We start from the raw sequence: 21,617 nt of genomic DNA, 5'->3' as shown, positions 1-21,617 counted from the left end.
TTTATCCCATAACTGTCTCAGGATGAGCTTAGCTCGGGTAGTAAAAGGTAGCAGGTAGCCCAGTGGTTCGTACTGTGAAGCCAAGACCCGATATATGTTCCTTAGGGTGGGCATGTCATAGTCCACAGGTCGCTGCTTATAGCCCAGAATATCCGTTTCCTAGTTCCAGCTGAGACCCAGTGTAGATTCCATCGGGGCAGATCTATCCTCTCCCAGCCACAGATCCAAACTCTTTGCTCTGGCCTCTGGGGATAGATGGCTTAGGACCTCAGGCTGATTACATGCCCACTAGCACAGCTCAAAGCCAGCTGAGGCCAAAGTCTTGATCAGCTTGTCGACCAGCTCCTTGGCTTCACTGGTAGAGGAGAGGCTCTGCAGGCAGTTATCGATGTAGAAGCAATTCTCTACGGAGAATCTCAGGACCGCATCATCTTTGCTGTGTTTGGCGATGTGGCGCTGTAGTGCATACGTGGCACAGCAAGGACTGGAGGTGGTACCAAAGGGCAGGACCAACCATTTGAACGTTCTTGGAGGCTCGTTGACCTTGAGATCCCGCCTTAAGAATCTCAGTAGGGACCTGTCCTTAGGGATGAGATGCAGCTGATGAAACATTGCCTTGGTATCGCCACTGACAGCTATAGGACGCTCATGAAATCTCAACAGGACACCTAGCAACGAGGACCCAAGGACTGGACCAGGCAACAAGAACAGGTTCAGGGACAGTCCAAGGTAACGTTGTGAGCAGTTAAACACAAGGCGATTCTTCCCATTGCGTCTAACCAGAGGATGGGTGACATACCATCCTCTCTCTGCCTGCGCTTCCGGATGGATCTCTCTTACCACTCCGGAGGTGATTAGCTTCCGCATTTCCTCCTTATAGGCTTCGGCCTGATTGGGATCATTCAGCAGCCGTTTCTCCGTACTGCGAAGCATAGGAATGACAGATTCCTTGGGTGCATGCAGTGGTGGCATGTCCTTGTGACGAAGGAGGGGCGTAGCATATCTGAAGACTCCATTCACCAGTGCACGAGCTGTTTCTGCCTCAAGCCTTCTTGTCCTGCATGGATCTCGTCAACTCCTTTTCTGACCTATGAGGCACTGCCTCCACTTGCCAAAGTCTCTCCACATTCCTGAAAAGTTCATCCAACTGGGGTGAAGATGTGGTGAACAGGCATGAAGCTGAGGATGTGAGCCGCCCTATGAACTGGCTAGGGCCTTGCAGAGCCCACCCAAGCCTAGTGTGGACGGCAGCTGGACTGCCAGGTGGCCCGAGGCGGACTGGCTCATCAGGGGTTACCAGATGAGGCTGGTCAGACAGGAGGAGGAGTAATGGTTTAGCCTCTCTGACCTCAGGTATAGGAATCCCACATAGGTGTTTAAACCTCTGTGTAAGTTGTCCGGTGGGATAGGTGTGGTGAGCTAGATCCAGACGACCAGCTGTAAAGGGTCCCTTAATCTTGTACACCGTCTGAGGCTTGGCTGTTGATGAGATGCCAGATGATATGGCATGTCCTTGTAGTACTTGGATGTCGTGACGGACTGTAAGCAGAGATAGATTCTCCAGAATGCCTTTCACTCCCAATGAATTGGCTGCTTCGGCTAGGAGCATGGTCCATTCGGATCCGTCGTCCAGGACTGCGTAGGTCCGACCTCCATAATGGACCAGAACTGGAACTACCTTTAGCATGACCCGATTCCCGACTCCGGGTCGTTCTAGGTAGAGAGAGTCGGAGGTGGAGTTCATTAAGCAGCTTTCCTCTTTGGTTGCCACCGGGACAGCGATGTCTCCAAGCTGCGCATTCACCTCATGAAGAGCTCGAAGATGTCTTCCCTGACACAGGTTGCACGGTTTCTTTAAGGTGCACTGAGCAGCCTGATGATGTCATGCACACCACCAGCAGCGCTTATTGGTTTGGATCCAATCTCAAAGTTGTTTTCTGGAAAGCTTGGCTGCACTGGCCAAAGTGATGCTCCGCGCTCTGGCAGTAGGCACAGTGATGTTTGCCCTTTTCTTTCTTCCTCATCGAACTCCGTGTTTCTGAAGAGGAGGGCTCAGGGGGTTCCTCTGCACCATGCAGGACGGTCACAGACCATTTTGAATGTCCTTCAGACCTTATGTACGGCCTGTCTTTTCCACCTCTCTCCGCTGGTTGACTGTCAAAGTCCTGACACCATGACTCATAACGAAGCAGGTCAGAGAGATAGTGGAGGGTATGAGTGGCTCCAGCTGGCTTGAACTAGGCCCACCTGAAGTTGGCTCTCTGCTCCGCAGGAAGCTTGCCCAGCAACCGAGCCATGTGTGAGCCATAGTTCAGCTCCACCTGTCCTACTGGTCCCAGTTTCAGCAGCAGGCCCACGAGTGACTGGATCTGAAGAGAGAAACTTTGGAACGCTACACTGCCCCCACGCTTTATTTCTGGACTGTCCAGGACGCTAGCTATTTTTCTCAACGCTAGCTGGTGGGGTTGCCCAAACTTCTCATGCAGGGCTGCCATTGCGTCTTGTATAAGGAGTCTGTGAGTTCAGATAGGCGTCTGCTATGAGTCTGGCTTCTTCCAGCCTCAGGTGATCCACAAGGACCTGATACTTAAACACTGCATCTGGATAGGGTTGGGGATTGTACTGGAGCCGCTATTCCTCCAACTTGAGGTTACCCAGATCTGTGATTATAGGCTCGTCGGCATTAGGTCACGGCGGGGGGTCAGGCCACTCCTCCTCTTCCCCTTCCTCGGTTGTCATGTCAGCAGTGTTTATATTAGCAACCTGGCAACCTTTCAAGGTGTACGTGCCTCTCGCCTGCTAATTGCTGGGATAGACTTTCCCCACAACTCTGAATTAGAACAAGCGGTACAGAAAATAAATGACTTCCATCACATGATCCACATTAGTCCAGTTTATAATAACTGTGGTCATATAAACCATAAAAATAATGACCGAGCTAAGGAAACCTCCTCCAGGATCAGAACCTGGAAGGAAAACCTCCATCAGAACCAGAACCAGGAAGGACGGGCGTCTTCCTGGACTGGTTGGGGGTGGAGAGGACAGGAAAGAGGGTCAACCAGCAGCAGAACTCTACTCCAGGGATTCCTTCAGAGGAAGAAGAAGAGAAACACAAATGAATAACAACAACAATGTGGGGGACAGATCAATAATCAGGAATTACAGTTATCCAGCCTGGAAGGAACAAATTCATGGACCCGTTTTCCTACATCACTATGAGACAGGATGCTCCTCATTCTGGGAATATTACGTAGGACGAAGGTGGTTCTAGAAACCTGTTTTATATGTGAGTCAAAGGACAGATCCTGGTCCAGAATAACTCCAAGTTTCCTCACTGCAGTACTGGAAGCCAAGTAAAACCACCCAGAGGAATTCCATCTCTAGACAGAGTCTCCCTGAGGTTCTCAGTCCAAACACAACCACCTCAGTCTGTCTGAGGTTGTCTGAATCGTCCAGGTCTTTATGTCTTTCAGAAGTCTTTATAATATGACCAACCAGAAGCAGAAAAGTATTGAAGACTGAAACTGTCAAAATAAAAAAATAAATACAGAAACATAAAAATGGCTCAGCTGGTCAATAGGAGAGGATCTGGCCTAAGACACGGCTTGAAAGGCGCCCCCTCATTTACATAATGAGGCAAAAATGCATAAAGAAATGTGAAAAGGAAACAGAGAGATGAATATCCTTGGAAAAGAAAATGCAAAAGGATAATACAAAATAAATACAGACATAAAAATAAAGGAGGAAAGAATAAAAAAACACCAAATAAATACATAAATTGAACTGAAAATGACACGGAAAAGTAAATAAATAGGAAACAGCTGAAAATGAAAAAGGAAATACACATTTGTGTCATGTTTTGTAGGTTTCTTAATGGAAAAACTATTTCTATCATATTTTTACTATATTTATTGGTACATCAATTTGTTTATAGAGCCATTTTATATTTCTGTGTTTATTTTTTATTTTGGCAGTTTCAGTCCTCCATAGAAAAGCCTGGACCAGTTCTATGTTTTCTTTAGTCTCCTGTAGAAAACTCAAAGTAACAAGACAGAAAATAAAAAATGTCCAAGAAAAGAAATGAAAGCCAAACAGAGAGAAAGAGAAAGTTGATATTTGAGAGAGAACTGAAGGAGATGAAACGTAAACCAGAGGAAATGCAGGTTCCAGTGAAGCTGGAGTGAAGCAGTCATGGACGGTGGATGATTGGATAGAAGGGATCAATCATCAATCTGATCTGACGAAGAGGAGGTGTTGCTGGAACTTTGAAACATAGTCATGGTCACAAAGAAAGGATTAGGGGTTATCTCTAGCATCTGATTTCCTCCAGTGTCGATGATCTGAGTTGACGGAGAGAAGGAGGTGATTACCTGTACAGGAGATGTTCACTCCTTCCACCAATCAGGAAGAGGTTTGATGATGCTAAGCTCATTTTTCTGGATGATGATGATGAAGCATTTCTCTGCAGAGCAACAAGCATTTAGACTGTAAAATATATTACATATAACTTTAACTTATTAGTCCTAAATAATCCCACATTCACGCCAGCATCCTGCTGCGTTCAGGGACGTCAGTTCATCCCACGTCCACAGCCTCCTGCAAAGCAGCAACTATTTAAACTTAAACTTTCAGGAAGCTGGACTAGACTCATCATGTAGGTGGAAATAAAAAGAAGATTTTATGAACTTTCTCTTCTAATTTATGATGAATTTATCGAGTTTCTTCCACAACCTCGTGGACTTCCAGCAACTCAGATTAATCAGCCTCATTAAACTTCTGGAGAACAGAAAGAGTAGGGATCTCATCCTGAGCAGATACTTATGGAAGATAGGTGACCAGAATCCTTTCTGCTCAGAAGACCTGTCAGAAAGCTGTAGTCTGATTGGTGAATATTTTTTTTAATGAAGAATGCCTTAAGGAGTTAATCAAACTGCTGACAGTGATGTTTTTTAATGATTCCAACATTTTTCCCTGGATTTCACTGTAGCGCCGGACTTTCTTTTATCAGCATGTAACCAACATGTTCACACATCCATACCCATCAGATAAATTCCAGCTGTTTGGAACCATTTCGATTGAAATATTCATCATGTAATGCAAACCAGGCCAGTGGTTCCATCCATGTTCAGCCACGGGTTCTGATCCCACTGTGAGATGTAGGCCAAGATGAGATCAGTGGCGGTGCCCTCGTGATGCACATGGATTAAGGACGAATGCTGGCTGGACGGTGTCATTCAGGCCGGTCAGGTATGCAGACGGTGTTCGCCAGTTGCATGAAATGTAAAGACGCAGAAACACAGGAATTAACCGCTGTAAACGGATTCTATTCATGCTTTCTACTCTTCTGAACCACTTAAACACTACAAGTCACATTAGTCCATTCACAGATTCAATTTTAGAGGGAAAATAAAGAAAATATGATAAAGTCACATGAGACTGGATCAAATATTTTAATTAAACCTTTCACTAATATCTGGTTCCTTGAGGAAATTGTGGCCTGATCCAAAGACTCGATCAGGTTTAGGGTGGACTTAAGTGGAATGGAGACAGCCTTGGAGATCTGAGCTCCTCCTGCACCGTCTGCTGTTTTGGAAAGTTTTGAGTCTCTATCACTTCTCACTGAGGTGGTACAGAGTATTAAACCCAGTTACTGTCCCTTGGACATTGTACCTACAAAGGTGCTCAAAGAAGCTTTTATTACTGTTGGGCCATGCCTTCTCTCTTTTATTAACAGTTGCCTCAGGTGTGGAATGGTTCCAGCTGCCTTTAAACACGCTGTTGTCAAGCCACTACTTAAAAAACACAACCTTGACCCATCTGTTTTATCAAATTTTAGACCTGTCTCAAATTTATCGTTTTTATCGAAGGTTTTAGAAAAAGTTGTTTATTCAGTTGCAATCATTTTTAGAGAACAACACTGTTTTAGACAAATTTTAGTCTGGATTCAGATCACGACATAACACAGAGTCTGGCTGTTAAAAGTGCAAAACGACATTCTTTTATCTCTTGATTCCAAGAAGCCTGTGTTGCTGGTGATGCTGGACCTCACAGCAGCTTTTGATACTGTGGACCATTCAGCCCTCATCACTCGCCTGTCCCAACAGGTCGGTCTCCGTGGGACTGTCCTGCAGTGGTTGGAATCTTATTTGACTGATAGGAGCTTTAGAGTGATAATTAATGACCTCTCGTCCTCTATGGTCCCTCTAACCACTGGTGTGCCACAGGGCTCCATCCTTGGGCCTTTGTTGTTTTCTCTTTATATGTTGCCTCTCAGCTCAGTCATCTACAAACATAACCTTTTCTTTCATTTTTATGCAGATGACCTTCAAGTATACCTACCCATTGGTCCTAACAATCCCAGTGCACTTGTGTCCATACAAAACTCTTTGGCGGATATTAAGATGTGGCTTTCTCAGAATTTTCTGCATCTAAATGAAAGCAAAACTGAGTGTATTTTGTTTGGTCCTAACTTGTTTGAGGATGTACCTGATCTTGGTTCTCTTGGTCCGCTCTGTAAAGCAGATGTAAAAAACCTGGGAGTGAAGTTTGACAACTGTCTGAAACATGACAGACAGATTGACAGTGTTGTTAAAGCCAGCTTCTTCCAGCTCCGTCTTCTGGCCAAAGTCAAACCCTTCCTTTGTCAGAAGGACCTGGAGAAGGCTATGCATGCTTTTATCAGCTCACGTATTGACTACTGCAATGCTCTTTCTATCGGTCTGAACCAGTACACATTAAATCGGCTGCAACTGGTGCAGAATGCTGCTGCTCGGCTTCTGACAAACACTCGACGACACAGTCACATTACTCCTGTTCTGTACTCCCTCCACTGGCTCCCGGTACACTTCAGAGTTGATTTTAAACTTTAAATGTTTGTTTTTAAAGCCATTCATGGACTTGCACCTTTTTATTTATGTGAACTGTTATTTGCACATAAACCCAGCAGAGCCCTGCGTTCTGCAGGCCAACACCTGCTGGAGGTCCCCAGGACCAATTGCAAGCAGTGGGGCGACCGTTCATTCGCTGTAGCTGGTCCCAGACTTTGGAACACTTTGCCACTTGAGTTGCGGACCATCACAGACCTGCCTTTGTTCAAAACTAAGCTAAAGACTTATTTGTTTAGACTTGCATTTGGTACTTAACTACATGGTGACTCTTGTCTTACACTAACTTACTCTGAAAATGTTTTATTTTTGTCTAAACTGTTATTGTTAACCTGTTTTTAGTTGTTTTTATTCTCTTATTATTGCACGTTGAAAAGCACTTTGGTTCAGCTGTTGCTGTTGTAAAGCGCTATACAAATAAAGTTTGATTGATTGATTGATGATTTATGTGACACGACTTGCCGGAAGTTTCCAGTCTGACATTTCCAGAGCAGAAAAATGATTTAATCCCAGCTAGGACAACGAAGTAACTTATACTTCACTTCCTACCTTATACAGTCCGACAAGTGCCGGGTGGTACAATTACAGACAAACTAACAGGAGAAAATGACAAAGACAAAAATCCCCCAAAAAATAAACTAAAAGACATCAAATTAATTAATTTTTCAGGTCTTCAGCTCTTACAGTGGAAGCAAAGATGCATGAAATATTCAGAGATGCTCAGCAACAGAAATACGAAACAATCATTTAAAAAAACTTAAAAAAAATAACAAACACGAAGCACATCTGCAAAATAAAAAAAGAAAAAGAAATAAAGCAGTTGCTGTCAATTTAAATAAAATAAAATTCCTGCAGAGCGCTGAGTCATATTTCCCACATACATATTCCTGCAGACCAGGAATCTTCAATGTTTCCCTGACGCTCTAACGGATGGCGAGATGGCGCCTCATACAGCTGAATGACTGAATGTGTTTTGTAACCTTGCATAAAACTGTAAGCAGGTTTATCTGCAGGTTTTGTGGTCTTGGTAATTCAATGCCACATGTCCACTTGAAGGTAAATCCAGCGTCCATGTCCTCCTGTTGGTGGATGGACTGGTCTAAATGTGTGAAGGTAACATCTTCTGCCTCCATCATCTGTTCACTTCATTAGGTTTTTCTCATGTTCATGTGCATTTAAATTAGTAGAAAAAATATAAGAAAATAAAAAACATGTATCTAATAAACCAAAAATGTCCCAACCCTCCTGCATCAGCTCTGCAACCCCCTGTTGAAAACCTCTAAGTGTTGTTGTTAGAAGTTCATATTTCATCACATATGTGTTTTTTAAGCTATGTTTCACGTTTTGCTACAGTTTCTATGCAGACTTTGGGCCCCTCAACCTGGCCATGCTCTACAGGTACTGCTGCAAACTCAACAAAAAGCTTAAGGTAATGCAGAACTGGGCCACTGTCTTATGTAAAAAGATCATTGGTGCCTCTTTCTGTTCTTACTGATGAATGTTTGATGTTTCCAGTCCTTCACCACGTCTAGAAAGAAAGTAGTCCACTACACCAGTTACGACCAGAAGAAGAGAGCCAATGCTGCTGTTCTCATTGGTGCCTACGCTGTAAATATCCTCCATCCATCCCCTCATCACCAGTCAGCCAGACCAGCTAACCGTTCATGAACGCGGTAACCTCTGCCCTCTCATTCCAGGTTATCTATTTAAAAAGGAGTCCAGAAGACGCATATAGGACACTAATCTCAGGAAACAACACTGTCTACCTGCCGTTCAGGTACACACACACACACACACACACACACACACACACACACACACACACACACACACACACACACACACACACACACACACCAGTTAGCTTAACAAACAGCCATCAGCTCTCAAACTTGCCCAATCTGGATTCCTACCTGCTTCCTGCTAACATTAAGCCACTTTTACATGTGCTCAGCTTTTTATACAGCACCAATTCACAGCATATAGTCTCATAAAAGCCATTTTTAAAGAATAATTCCAATTATAGTTCAGTCTAATTGTAGTCCAGTTATAATCCAGTTAAACAACGACTGTTATATCAGCGGTTCCAACCTGTTTTCATTGAAGAGCCCGTCCTGCAACCACCAGCTGCTGTCCAAATCTTTTCCTGAAAATGTCTGGTTTTCATGTGTGAAAATGGCTGAAACATTTGAGGTTTCCTGACTGATGAGCTGAGTTTACCTACAGCTTGTTATTATGGTGTGTATGCGTCTCACACAGGGATGCAGCGGTAGGAGAGTGCTCCTTCAATCTCACGGTCCTGGACTGCCTACAAGGAATACGCAAGGTAACCGTCAGAAACGTCGGTTCATTCACCCCAAAATGTCTTTAACATCCAGACGGGACAGAAACTACAGAGCACCCTCTCTCTTTTCCTCTCCTGCAGGCATTACAGCACGGCTTCCTCGACTTTGAACACTTCAGTGCTGAGGAATATGAGCATTATGAGGTGAAAATGTTCAGTAAATGCAGCACATTTCAGAGACAGTAAACACTAGTTGGAATATCCATTTTACAGTGCATGGAGCTGACCTGATTGACTAATGTTGCTTTATTTGTGAGCAATAAAAGTATTTATGCTTCTTTTCTGTTTTAAGAGAGTTGAAAACGGAGACATAAACTGGATCGTCCCAGGAAAAGTTCTGGCATTTAGCAGCCCTCACCCCCGCAGCAAAATGGAAAATGGTGAGTCTGACTTCTGAAGGGGTTTGAAGGTTTTCCACTCTTACCCACACTGACTCTTTTCACTCCCAGCTTCTCACCATAACTCAAACATATGCTCGAGCTCAGCCAAATGTTGAAGTTGAAGTGTGTCCTGGAATGACTCAGGCATGTCTGAGCTCCTGCAGACATACGTCCACATGTTTTAGTATTTTGCTGCCACTTGGGGGCAAAATCAGAAATACGTCAGCTGCTTAATGCAGTTGGAGCAGGGACACATGGAAAACCTGCAGGATTGTGGCCCTCGAGGACCAGAGCTGGACAAATTTAGGCTGTGATGGTGATTTTGTTGGTGCTGCAGCTTTGCTCTCTGTGGAAAAGACAAAAAATAAAAAGCAACTAATTAAATGGCAGCTAACAGGAAAAAGTATGTTTCTACCACAAAGCTTTAGATGTCATGTGTAGTTTAGAATTATCTTGCTGAAATATACAAGATCTTCTCTGAAAAAGACTGAAGCTGTGTTTGACTTTCAGCTCTAATGGAGCCTTTTTAGACATGTAACTTCCAGTTTCATGAGGACTAATGCACCACTATACCATCCCAGATATTTATGAATCAGGACGATGAGCTGCAGCTGAGGGTTCCCTCACACACCAGGCATTGTCTCTTGGAGGGGACAGAGTATATATATATTATTTGTGAGGGCTTTGAGAAGGAAAACTGTTGCTATTTATCAGGATACATAGCAGCGTCAGTATGATGTGAGATGTTATTGCTTTAAACGCCTCGCTTGTTTTTCCAGGTTTTCCTCTACATGCACCTGAGGCGTACTTTGAATACTTCCACCAAAACGACGTGACAGCTGTGGTCCGTCTGAACCGGAAGTTGTATGAGAGCAGGCAGTTTGAGGATGCAGGATTTGAACATCATGATCTCTTCTTCCTGGATGGGTCCACGCCCTCCGACCTCATCGTCAGGCGCTTCCTGCATGTGTGTGAAAGTACAGAGGGGGCTGTCGCTGTGCATTGTAAAGGTGAGGCAGGATTTGCTTCTGGTTTACAGACTAAAAGTCATGCATGTCCTCACAGTCCTAATACTCCTCCCTTTCCAATCCTAGCTGGCCTGGGCCGGACAGGTACCCTTATTGCCTGCTATCTGATGAAGCACTTCCGGTTCACTGCAGCCGAGGCAATCGCTTGGATCAGAATCTGCAGACCCGGATCCATCATTGGCCCCCAGCAGAACTTCTTAGAGGAGTGAGTTTCAGGGGGGTTCGCACCGTGACTGTGGCAAAGCAATGCTGATAGAGTTACTGAGTTAATATGGTGTCAAACACTCAATAGTCCAAAGGAGGATGACTCGTGGCTGCAGCTGGAAAGCTAATCATGAAAACAGCAAATATTTACAACCCCATTTTTTATTTTAAAAAGTTGAGACACTGTGTATAAAACCAGAAAGCAATGATTTCCAAATCTCAGGAAATCATATTTTATTCTCAGTAGAAGATAAACAACATCTCAGAGGATGAAACGGAGACGAGATGAAAATATGAGCTAATAGTGAATCTGATGGAAAAAGTTGGAACAGGAGCAACAAAAGGCTGGAAAAGTACCTGGTACCAGAAACACCTGGAGGAACATTACTATTCAAGGTGAATTTGACCTTTTTTGACATTTAACAACATAAAATCACCATAAACATTGTTTTTGAAGTTGAAACTTCACAGCATCTGGGATGGATTTTTGACCTACCTGTGTGGTTTTAAAAAATCTTGAAACTGACACTGAACAAGCCAAGTTTGCAAAGCAAAAAAAGAAAAGAACGTACAAATGAACGCATTGTGATCAGTTTGGGTTGGGATGATGATGCCTGGGTCCATAACCTTGGAAAGGTCCATGCGCAGCTCCTGCAGTGACTGGCATTATGGCAGGAAGACTTAGGGCCTGGTTTACTAAGATTCCTGATAAAGAGCGCAAAAATTGTTTGTGCAGGCAAATAGATTGCATGTGTTTATGATTATGCGGGTGATCAACTTTCAGAATGCTGGTGCAGTTAAAAACAGGCGCAAACAGCAGTATTCAAACGAGGATTTGGCGTGCGTTCCCGTGTTGCCATGGAGAGTTTGGAAGTAGGGCAGGAAGGTCACAAATGCAAAATGAAATTCGACCTGATGGAGATGCAGGTATCAGTAAACGAGCTAAATAAATTGGAGCACACAGGAGGCAGCTGGTCAGTGGACTGACGGTGGTCATTAATGCCATCAATGAGGGATGGAAGGGGTCCAGGAGGTGGTGAGGGCTCTGAATGCCAGCAGACCCAGAGTGTAGCAGCAACAGGCCATCCTGCGTAACAACATTCAACACAGCGACAGCCATATGTTTCATTTATCTTTGCCTCTGGCATTCCAGCAATATTGACATGATCAGAAAAGATGTGGTCTCTCTGTCGTCTTTCCACACCTCCTCCTCACAACAACACCTGCAGCCATTTGTGCTGCTGCAGAGGTGCTCATATTACACAATGATCAAGAGCAAACACACTAATTGGATCAGGTGTATTATTTTGTCCATTTAATGGACGCAATCCTCGGTTAGTAAATCAACTGCAACATGAGTGTGCAATCAAATTTGCATGTTTTTACAAAGGAAAATCTTTCGTAAATCAGGCCCTTAATGAGCAACATTTCCTTGATCTGATCCTCCAAGATGAGGGAGTGATAGTAATTTGGAGTTTTGTCCGAGTTGGAAGGCGATGTGGAAGGACAGTGTGATTTCTTATGATATAGCAGTAGTAGCAATAGTTATACGTGGGTATAGTTCCAGAAAGTTCTTGCTATTTTAATTTCTGTAAAACATATCTAAAACACGTTGGCTTTAATTTTTGTTTTATGTAAATCAGAACATGGTGTAATAGGGCACGTTGTTCTCCAACAAGCACGGTAAACCTAAAAAATGCCCTCTTCCTGCTTTCTGAAACATTTGTTAAATGTGATTTTATTTGTTTGTATAAAAAGCTTTTTAGACATTATAAATAGTTCTGAAGTTTATCGGTGACCATAGACACTAATTATAAGGGAATTCCTACAATGAAGGCACAAATATAAGCATTATTCTAGGGTTAATTGGCAACAGGTCAGTAACATGACTGGGTATAAAAGGGGCCTTTCAGAGTCTCTTAGATGGAAAGATGGACAGAGGTTCATCAACATGAGACAAACTGGCTCTGAAAGTTGTGGAACAATCTCAGAAAAAATGTTCTTCAGACTTTGAAGAGCCACCATCTACAGTGTAGAATATCATCAGAAGATTCAGAGAGTCAGGAGGAATCTCTGTGTGCCTGATCTTCTGCATTAACCCATTAAGGCCCAACCAATGAAAACATTGTAAGAAAAGTCCCATTTTAGTTTTTATTTGGCCCTTTAACCAAATGTAACAAAAAAATGGGAGGGATATCTACCATTTATTACCATGCAATACATTAAAAATATTATAATATGGTTTTCTGCTTCTGGGAATCTATTAGGGGACAGAAGGCGAGTATCTGATTGTGTTTAAGAGGATTTTGAGCCAAGTTTATACCATAAATTGAAGCAAAATATGTCAAAAACTGTATGTAACATATAATGTCACGTTGGGCTCTTATGGGTTAAAAGCAGACATGATTCTCTACTGGAAACCACTGCACTGACTCAGGAAGACTTCCAGAAACCACTGATGTTTTCCTCCCTTTAAGACGAAATGTTTAACTGTGACGGTGCACGTTGCAAACATTAAACAATTCCTTTAAACATCGGCATGCTAGCATGTTAGCATGCTAGCATTATTAATGTGAGCATGGTCTGTGTGTACAGGAAGCAGCACAGCTTGTGGGTGCAGGGAGATGTGCATCGCTCCAAACAGAAACTGGCTGAGCAGAGGCTGAGCCGACGGCAGCATCTTCACAACTTTGAGTCCACGGAGCGAGACAAGCAGCAAGCCATGTCCCATCTGCTGTCCAGCATGGACGACCTGTCAATCAACACCACCCTCTGCAAATCATACAGCTTGGATGAGGTGAGGGGTGGAACTTTCTTGCATTCTTAAAACTGCGTCTTTTAAACGAGGATCGTTAGAATTTGGTACGAATGTAGCTGTTTTCTCTTGTTTTGTGTCCAGAGTAATTATAAGGAAACCGGTCTCACACAGGGAGACAAACTGAGAGCACTGAAGGGAAAACGGACCCAGAGATCAGTTTCTTCCTCTTCAAGGTACAGCATGTCAACAGGACGCTGAGTTTTACCCCTCAGTGGGTTTTAATGTTGTGGCTGTTTGGTGTAGTTTCGCCCCTCCCCCAGGTGTCCTCAAATGTCCAAGGCTGTCTCATGACGAGTAGATTTTACTGCAATGACACCAGCTGGCCTCAGAGAACACTGAAAAGTAATATCATGAAATAAATACAAAAATCTGATAAAAACGAGCTGCTGCTGTTTAAAGTCGACGTTGTTCATGCTGACAAGAGTATGAAGTTTAGCCTATTTTTGCTGGTTTGTCCACAAAAACAATACTTTTTGGTGAATATATGTTGCGTGTTGTGTCTGCGCCAGTTACCTCGTCCACACGGGAAAGAAAAGGACTTTCTTCATGTTTTTTCCTCAATAAACTTATTCACTAACAGCAACAAATACTGTAATGTACATACAAAACTTTATGAAGGTTTAAGAGTTTATAATTTAAATGCAGGTTTAATGTTAAAATGGCTCAACAAACTACCATGTGAACCATGAAGCTAGCTTCTTCCTTCTAGCATGAGCCGAACAAAAAGCAAACACAAGCGAGAAACTTGTGACAGAAAAGCTGATCGCACTGATGGCTGGCATCATGATTCAAGGAACAACAGGATAAAGGGAAGGGGAGGTAGGGAAGGAGGACAGAGGACGAGAGAACACATCCCCCATGGGTGCGACACCCACGTATTGTGAGAAGAAATCCAATATTTTGACCAGCAACTACAATTTTTGAGCCCATTGAGATTAGATTGGTAAACCAGTTTGTACCACCTGGACCTCCACTGAGTGGAAGCCAGCCATCATCATCACACGAGGGAGTTCATATTGTTGCTATTAATAAAGTCATTTAGAAGGAAATACGACGTTGGCTGACTGTTACTGGTAGCAACAGTTTGTGGCCCTCTTTTGGTTTAGTGACCTAATATGACCTAATATTATCTCTTGACATGACAGCATCACACAGCTGCTGCAGGCTGCATCCATGATGAGAATCTCCCGTTCCACCACATCCCAAAGCTGCTTTCAGACCATTCTCTGTGAACCCTAGAGATGGTTGTGAAGGATGGTGGTGAAAATCCCAGTAAATACTCAGCTTGAACTTCAGCAGGTCTTCAAAGTCAAAGTCAGCTTTATTGTCAATTTTGCAGCATATTCAAGACAAACAGAGAATTTAAATTACGGTTCTCAAACATCGTTGTGATGGAATACAAAGATATGAGCAAATAAACAAAAACAAAAACTATCAAACTAAGTATCTAAAGGATGGATGGATGAATGGATGGATGATGGATGGATGGATGGATGGATGTAGTAAAAGAAATGGAAAATGGTCTTTATTTATATAGCACTTTACTGTACCTGGAATGATACCCAAAGCACTTCACATCATACATCAAAATCAAAAAACACACCAGATTTCCCTGAGGACTCTCCAAAGGGATTAATAAAGTATTTCTATTCTAAATTACCCGAACCGAATATATACTTTATTGGAAATTTTGGGACTCGGCAGCATGGAAAACAATACAGAAAATCAACAGTAATTGTAGCGATTTAGCGTCATTAAACATTAAAGATGTTTAATAAAAATATTAATTTTAATAATTTCATAAAATTATGCCTTATTTGTCAAAATTTTGATTACCTCGGGAGCACCACCACACAGATAGCTGTATACTAATCTAATGGCTGTGTGGACACCATTAGAGTACTAAATTAATTAATTTAATTAATTCATTTAAGCTAGTCAAATCAGTCAGTTATCAATCAATCGAAGGGACCCATAACGTGGCTCAAAGGAGGAGTTCACAATAACCAGACCAGTTTAGGATAAATATTAAATATTTATTACTAGTCTAATCAGGCATAAATGAAAGGAAATATTTACAAGGGACTTTGCTTGGGAAAATGAATCAAACATTGTAAAATGTAGAATATGTTCAAACCAGAATCTTATTTCAGTCTAATGTGTCAGAATGAATGAAATGTCTGCAAGCAATGAAACAAAAGTTAATTAACCTGCGGTGTTAATTCAACTAAAAAAAGGATCTCTGAATCCTAAAAGAAAAGGAGGGAAAACAGAACCTCATCTGTTTAAAGCTGAAAGTTTAACTAAGATGTAGAACGGCTAAGGTCACCGTCAGATAACCAATCATTCCTTGGCAGACCAGCAGAGAATTGATCCGAGCAGGACTCGTCCAGTTCTATTTGGATCGAGCCGACTTACGACTGTTGTGGTGACTCTCCTGGGCAAATGAGAAAGTTGGCACAGGTGGTTTGGCTCCCGAACGACTCCCAAGAAGGCCAGAAGATGCGTCACGTGGTGGTTCAAAGGTTTGGATCAGGCAGCCTCATGCGGACTCTCCCGCGGCTCGCCAGATGGTGTCGAGGATGATGGACATTGAATGGTTTGCAGTGGTATGGCATAAGATAAAAAGTCCAGCTTTGGATCAGTCCAGAAAGAAACTCTGTAGAACTGGTTCTGAAGCTTTGGTCAGCCTGTGTTAACCAGTCATCCAAACTAAAGATCAAAATCTAGGATCAACATTAAAAGTCCAAAAGAGAAAAACATAACTAAAGAAAAGAGAAGTATCAGCTGGAAAAAGAAATGAACTACGGAGTCAATCAGTCAAGAAAAACTAAACCAATCTTGCATCTTGAATGCAGGCACAAACTTCAGTATCTGGTGATGTACTTCACATCACTGCAAACTTCATTTTCCGGCAGCATCTCTCTCTCTCTCTCTCTCTCTTGCGTTCAGACGAAGTGTCCTAACTCTGGAAAAGAGCCATGTCTGACGAGGGGGAGGTTGAAGAACAGACTCGAAGAGCGAACTAAACTCTTTGTTCTGAGTTCAAAAAGTGTTAGTTTGGTGGCCCATGAAAGGATGTGGGACCATTATCTTGACCAATAAACAGTCTTGTGGGCTGGTTTTGGGTCAGATAGCAGATGTACAGCTGGTCTGATCATTTTGTAAAGAGCATCAAATTAAACATTTTGTGAATATCTTTGCTTGTTATTAAAGCCTTAAATGAAACATCATGAAAATCATCAGTGAATCATTGAAAAGACAATAAAACAGTAAGAAGGTTATATCTCAAACACACACAGTAATAAAGTTTCAGATCACAAATTAATCAAGCTTGTTGATTAAACCTTGTACAAAAATGATGATGGTTAAATGCATGTAAATGGTATGTATATATGTATATTTAACTTAACCTTCTAAAATAATGAGTATAATATTTTACTACTTCATACAAAGTCTTTGTCCTCTCTGTGCTGGGACACAGAGAAACATTAAATCACTTTATTACCCTCTTTGGTATGTGAGATAAACGTTTGAAGGCAGCTGAAAGCTGCAGGAAAGGGGGCTTTCTTTATCAGTTGAAGAAAAAACACAACTTTAGAAAGAAACTGTTTCAAAGTGGACATTTTGGACGAGGAGTTGCACCTGGGATCATAAACCATTCAGTTTGTCAACTAAAAAGACAGATATATTGCAGAAGATTAAAGTTCAGAAATTTCCCAGATCTTGTATATAACTTAACGAAGTACTCCCCAGTCCAGGACGGAGAGTCGGCCTTTGTTGAGCTGTGGAACCAAGTCATAAATCTGAGTCAGACCCCCACTTTGGGAGTGAGCGAGACCGTTTTTAAGGAGGAAAATAAAGATGTTTAATTCTGTCAGGATTAAACAAAAGTTCCAATCTTTATTTAGAAGATGCTGGAATCCGCTACAATAAAACACTGAAATAAAGTAAAAATAAAGTGGATTGAGATAAAGTGACAGGTAAAAACGGTGTTAACAGCAGGTTAACAGGTGGATCTGATTTAGTTGCAGGTGAGAATAAATTTCTATGTTAATTTGAATAAATTTAATTTAATTTAGACCAGGCATATTTATGTACATTTTAATGTACATGTGTAAGACTACAGACATTGGCTGATTTCCATACGCAGATAGAAGGACATAAAAACAGTAAAATACAACAACACAACACATATAATAACAGGGACAAAAACAACATAAGACACACACATCAGCATATATTTATATCAAATGGTTGCAAATTAAAAGGCATCTAGTTAAGAATCTATCAATATTTTTAAAAAAATAACACAAAGTTTTCTATCCATGATTTTTTTTCATTTTTTAAAGAGAAACCTGATGCATTGGAATGAGAACTGAGGCACTACGAAGCTGGAATTTCTGTTACGGAGGTAACTTCGGGGTTATCCCGGGGTTTTCCATCCTACCTACAACACTGGCTCACTTCTGACAGGGTATCACCATGGTAACGGCTAACCTGCTCCAAGCAGCTTATGTTCTAGATCAGAGATCAACGAGCATGAAAGCTCCACCTCCTGACCAATCAGATCTCTTGGAAAATGTCCTGGCCATTCTTAGAACAGCCGGTCTACGTTGGTGGTGGATGATGAGAGGAGGCTTAGGAGAGGAAGAGTTTTTAGGGACAGATGCATCCTTTGGATCAGGGGTGCCCAAGTTCAGTCCTCAAGATCTACTATCCTGGAACTTTTAGATGCAACCCTTCTCTAATACATCTGAATCAAATGGCTCAATTCCCTCATCCACATGTCGTTCAGCTCTGCAGATGCCTGGTAACGAGCCACTCATTTGATTCAGGTGTGTTGGGGAAGGGTTGCATCCAGAAGTTGCAGGATAGGATTTTCTCTTCCGGCTCTCAACCGAGGCAGACGCTTTTCTTCTCCCTCCCTCTCCCACTTTGCCCTGCTTACATCTTACTCCCCTAACGTTACCTTTCACCTATATCTAAGACAAGGAGTGCTGTACAAACGGCTGCTGCCTCAGTTTGCCTGATCCTGTTTGTGTTATATGTTGTTATTGTCTAGTCTTGGATGGGTTGTACTGGAAACACAAATTTCCCTTCAGGGATTAATAAAGTATTTCTGATTTCTGGATAGTAGATCTTGAGGTCTGGACTTGGGCACCTCTAATTTAGATGAAGAAATGAAGCCTGGTCTCTGAGAGCTATGAAGAATGTTTCTGTCCTTGTTCTTGACTTGTTCCCAAGTCCATTTAGCTCCACGAGGGTTGATCTGAGATAATGAGCTTAAAAATAATGGTCAGACATGGCAGAACCATTCATTTATGGAGCAACAACTACTCTTGTCGTCACGCTGAGGAATTAATATTCAATGCAAACGCTTACACCAAGCCTCTAAAGAACTGAATGGAAACTATAAAGGAAAGGATCTGCAGTATTAGGACTGGAAGATGAGCCCTTAAGACTGGGGTACCATTAGAAAACATAGTGTAAATATATTTAAACTGCTCTTTCCTTTTTTCTCAGGTTAAACTTGTCCAAGACCTCACAGTGCTCCATCTTACCACCCCCAAAGTCACCTAAAGTTCCCCTCACCCTGTCTCCATCTTCTTCTAGAAAGCACATGCGAAGCTCCTCCTCTGCCATACAAATCAAGAGGTGGGTGTCCATGGCCTCAGTCAGTAAATCTAACAACAAAAGTACTTTCTCTTACCTTGTTCTCTTCTGTATATCTCTCCTCAGTCCCTTCAACCTCGGACTGTTCAGCACAAGGCATGCATTAATTCACTGACTCCGTCCTCTGGACGAAGTCGACTCATCTGAAGATAAACTGGTTCAACTGGACTTAAAACGTTTTGTCGTCAAACATTCTTTCAAATGTTAGATAAAACTGCTTTAATGTACAGCCACAGAAACAAAGTCTTCTGAAGAGTCATCTCAAGGTTGATGAAACACTTTAAAGGTTAAAACAAAAAAGTCTGAAAAGACGAATCCTGTAAACCACCTCGTTGTCTCCAGTCCATGAAAAGCAGATGCTGTGTAATTCTGGACTCTTAAAGGAAGTCTAAAACTCTAGAAACGTCCTGGTCAAACAGCCGTTTCCTTTAGCACTAACTCTCCTAAATTATTAAGTAGGATCAACTCAAAACAGCTGAGCTTGTTGGTGCTCCTGAGGAGGGACAGGCCGTGGACCTTCCAGGTGTTGAGTGCCTGATGCTTGTTAGTTTTAATAAAAGTAGTGCCCATGTTCATCAGAAGTGCCAGCCACATGTGGACCAGCTTTAGATCTGAATCACAGAGACTTGCAAGGGTGCAGCCAGTCCAATGATGAGATTTTAAGCCGGGGACGAGATGGCAGAGGTTCAATTTTCTGCTGAATAATGACATTCACATGGATGTCAGCCTGATCCGTGTCACATGTCCAGACCTGTTCAGACTGTATGCACCATTCCGGATGGGAGAGGGGCCTTTAGCTGGAAAATGTTCCCAATCACTGCACAACCTGTTCAGGAGCAATTTGACATGTTTTACTGCATTTACAAGAACAATAATGTTTTAATAATTCATTATTTTAGGAGATATTCATCTATAGAAAATGAAATAGTAAAGCCTACACCTCATATCACTATTTTGATGAATGCTGCTGGAACATCGTAAAAATACCAAACAACACAAAAATGCTTCAGCTGTCAGTATTTCAGGCAACAGACAAACCAAACTTCGGTTTAAAGTGATAGTTTGCATCATAAGACGCTCTGGATGAAGAAAATGCTGCAAAATCAAATGGGAGGCTTTACTTTATGCTTTTAAATAAATGAACAAGTTAAAATAAATAAGGGGACTGTCAGTCTCTTTTTGGAATTTTACCCTTATTATGTATCTCCAGTTTCCAAAAAAGTTGGGATGCTGCTCACTGTATAAAAGTGAAGGGTTTACAGGTCACCAATGTTTAATCACATTAGAACACAGAAAACATCATTTGTTCAAGAATGATTTCATTCAAATATCAGCTCATCTTAAAATTCAACACATCTCAAAGAAGGAGCAGTATGTGGTCTGGCTACAGTCAAACAGCCAAAGAAAGGACCTCTAATCCGATTTAATCCGAGCTCTTTTCTTTCACCTCACTGAAAAATGGCATGGCGGTAAGGGAAGGGGATCAATTCCTAACCTAAAGCAGGACTACCCTGCAATCCAACCACGCTTGCACTAAGCTACAGTTTGGGTCTACATCAGGGGTTACCATCTAAATTTCTGAGAGAAACTGACATTTTGATTGGTCAGTTTTCCACTTTGCCTCAGCCCATGTAAACGAGCTCATTACATGAAGAGACAGCAACATTTCTGGATGGATTCTTCTTTACCTGATGTACAGAAACTGTGTTCACAGACATGAGCTGCGTTTACATGGAGCCCTTTTGATCCGATCGAACATCTAATCAGAATAAAAACGCGTCATGTGAACATGTCGGCTGATGCAATCGGCCTCGATCGGACTGAAAAGTCATCTTACTTGCTTCATTTCTTGTAAACAAATAGTACAAATAGCTGCTACACGGCATTGCAGCTTGTTTTGGAGCTGGGATTGTTTTAGCTGCAGCAGCAAGGGACTGCTCAGCTGTGACAGGAAGACTGTTCCTGATTTTAAACCGGCTGTGTGGAGGCTGCATGCAGCTTTGGGTCACCCAGCATAAACATGCATGTAAGCCAGCAGATGATCTGTTCGTCTTTGAGGTGGCCCCAGGATGGACTTGCGACCATGGGTTAACAAATAATGCCATTTGACATCTAACAGCAAATTCACTTCATCGTTAAACTAAGAAAATATAAGTAAATCACAGGTATTTTGACCAAAGACAAGCAGCATTAAAAATGTTAGGCAGTAATTAGTGAAAATGTGTTAATTAAATTAAACAAGGCACAGACACTTTATATCATATATGTTTGTTTTACAACAAC

The 21,617-nt window shown here is 42.1% G+C and overlaps 1 protein-coding gene across 4 annotated transcripts in view; it reads left to right on the top strand.

Annotated features, from left to right (window-relative positions):
* LOC121643834 (dual specificity protein phosphatase CDC14AB-like) overlaps positions 1 to 20,710 on the top strand; it is a 33,387-nt gene extending 12,677 nt beyond the window's left edge. For 3 of the 4 annotated variants that reach the window (XM_041991391.1, XM_041991390.1, XM_041991388.1), the window contains exons 3-13: positions 8,238 to 8,313; positions 8,400 to 8,492; positions 8,582 to 8,661; positions 9,144 to 9,210; positions 9,310 to 9,372; positions 9,521 to 9,608; positions 10,388 to 10,618; positions 10,703 to 10,841; positions 13,436 to 13,637; positions 13,740 to 13,831; positions 19,185 to 20,710. In XM_041991391.1, the coding sequence (XP_041847325.1) occupies positions 8,272 to 8,313; positions 8,400 to 8,492; positions 8,582 to 8,661; positions 9,144 to 9,210; positions 9,310 to 9,372; positions 9,521 to 9,608; positions 10,388 to 10,618; positions 10,703 to 10,841; positions 13,436 to 13,637; positions 13,740 to 13,831; positions 19,185 to 19,449 (1,362 nt within the window). In that variant the 5' untranslated portion in view covers positions 8,238 to 8,271 and the 3' untranslated portion in view covers positions 19,450 to 20,710. The remainder of the gene's footprint in view (positions 1 to 8,237; positions 8,314 to 8,399; positions 8,493 to 8,581; positions 8,662 to 9,143; positions 9,211 to 9,309; positions 9,373 to 9,520; positions 9,609 to 10,387; positions 10,619 to 10,702; positions 10,842 to 13,435; positions 13,638 to 13,739; positions 13,832 to 19,184) is intronic. The other variant, XM_041991389.1, reaches the window with a different exon arrangement.
* The last annotated feature ends 907 nt before the right edge of the window (positions 20,711 to 21,617 follow it).

Source organism: Melanotaenia boesemani, chromosome 8 (genome assembly GCF_017639745.1).
Source record: "Melanotaenia boesemani isolate fMelBoe1 chromosome 8, fMelBoe1.pri, whole genome shotgun sequence".
Lineage (NCBI taxonomy): Eukaryota > Metazoa > Chordata > Actinopteri > Atheriniformes > Melanotaeniidae > Melanotaenia > Melanotaenia boesemani.
Note: the sequence above shows the minus strand (reverse complement) of the source record. Positions and strands in the feature narration are given on the sequence as shown.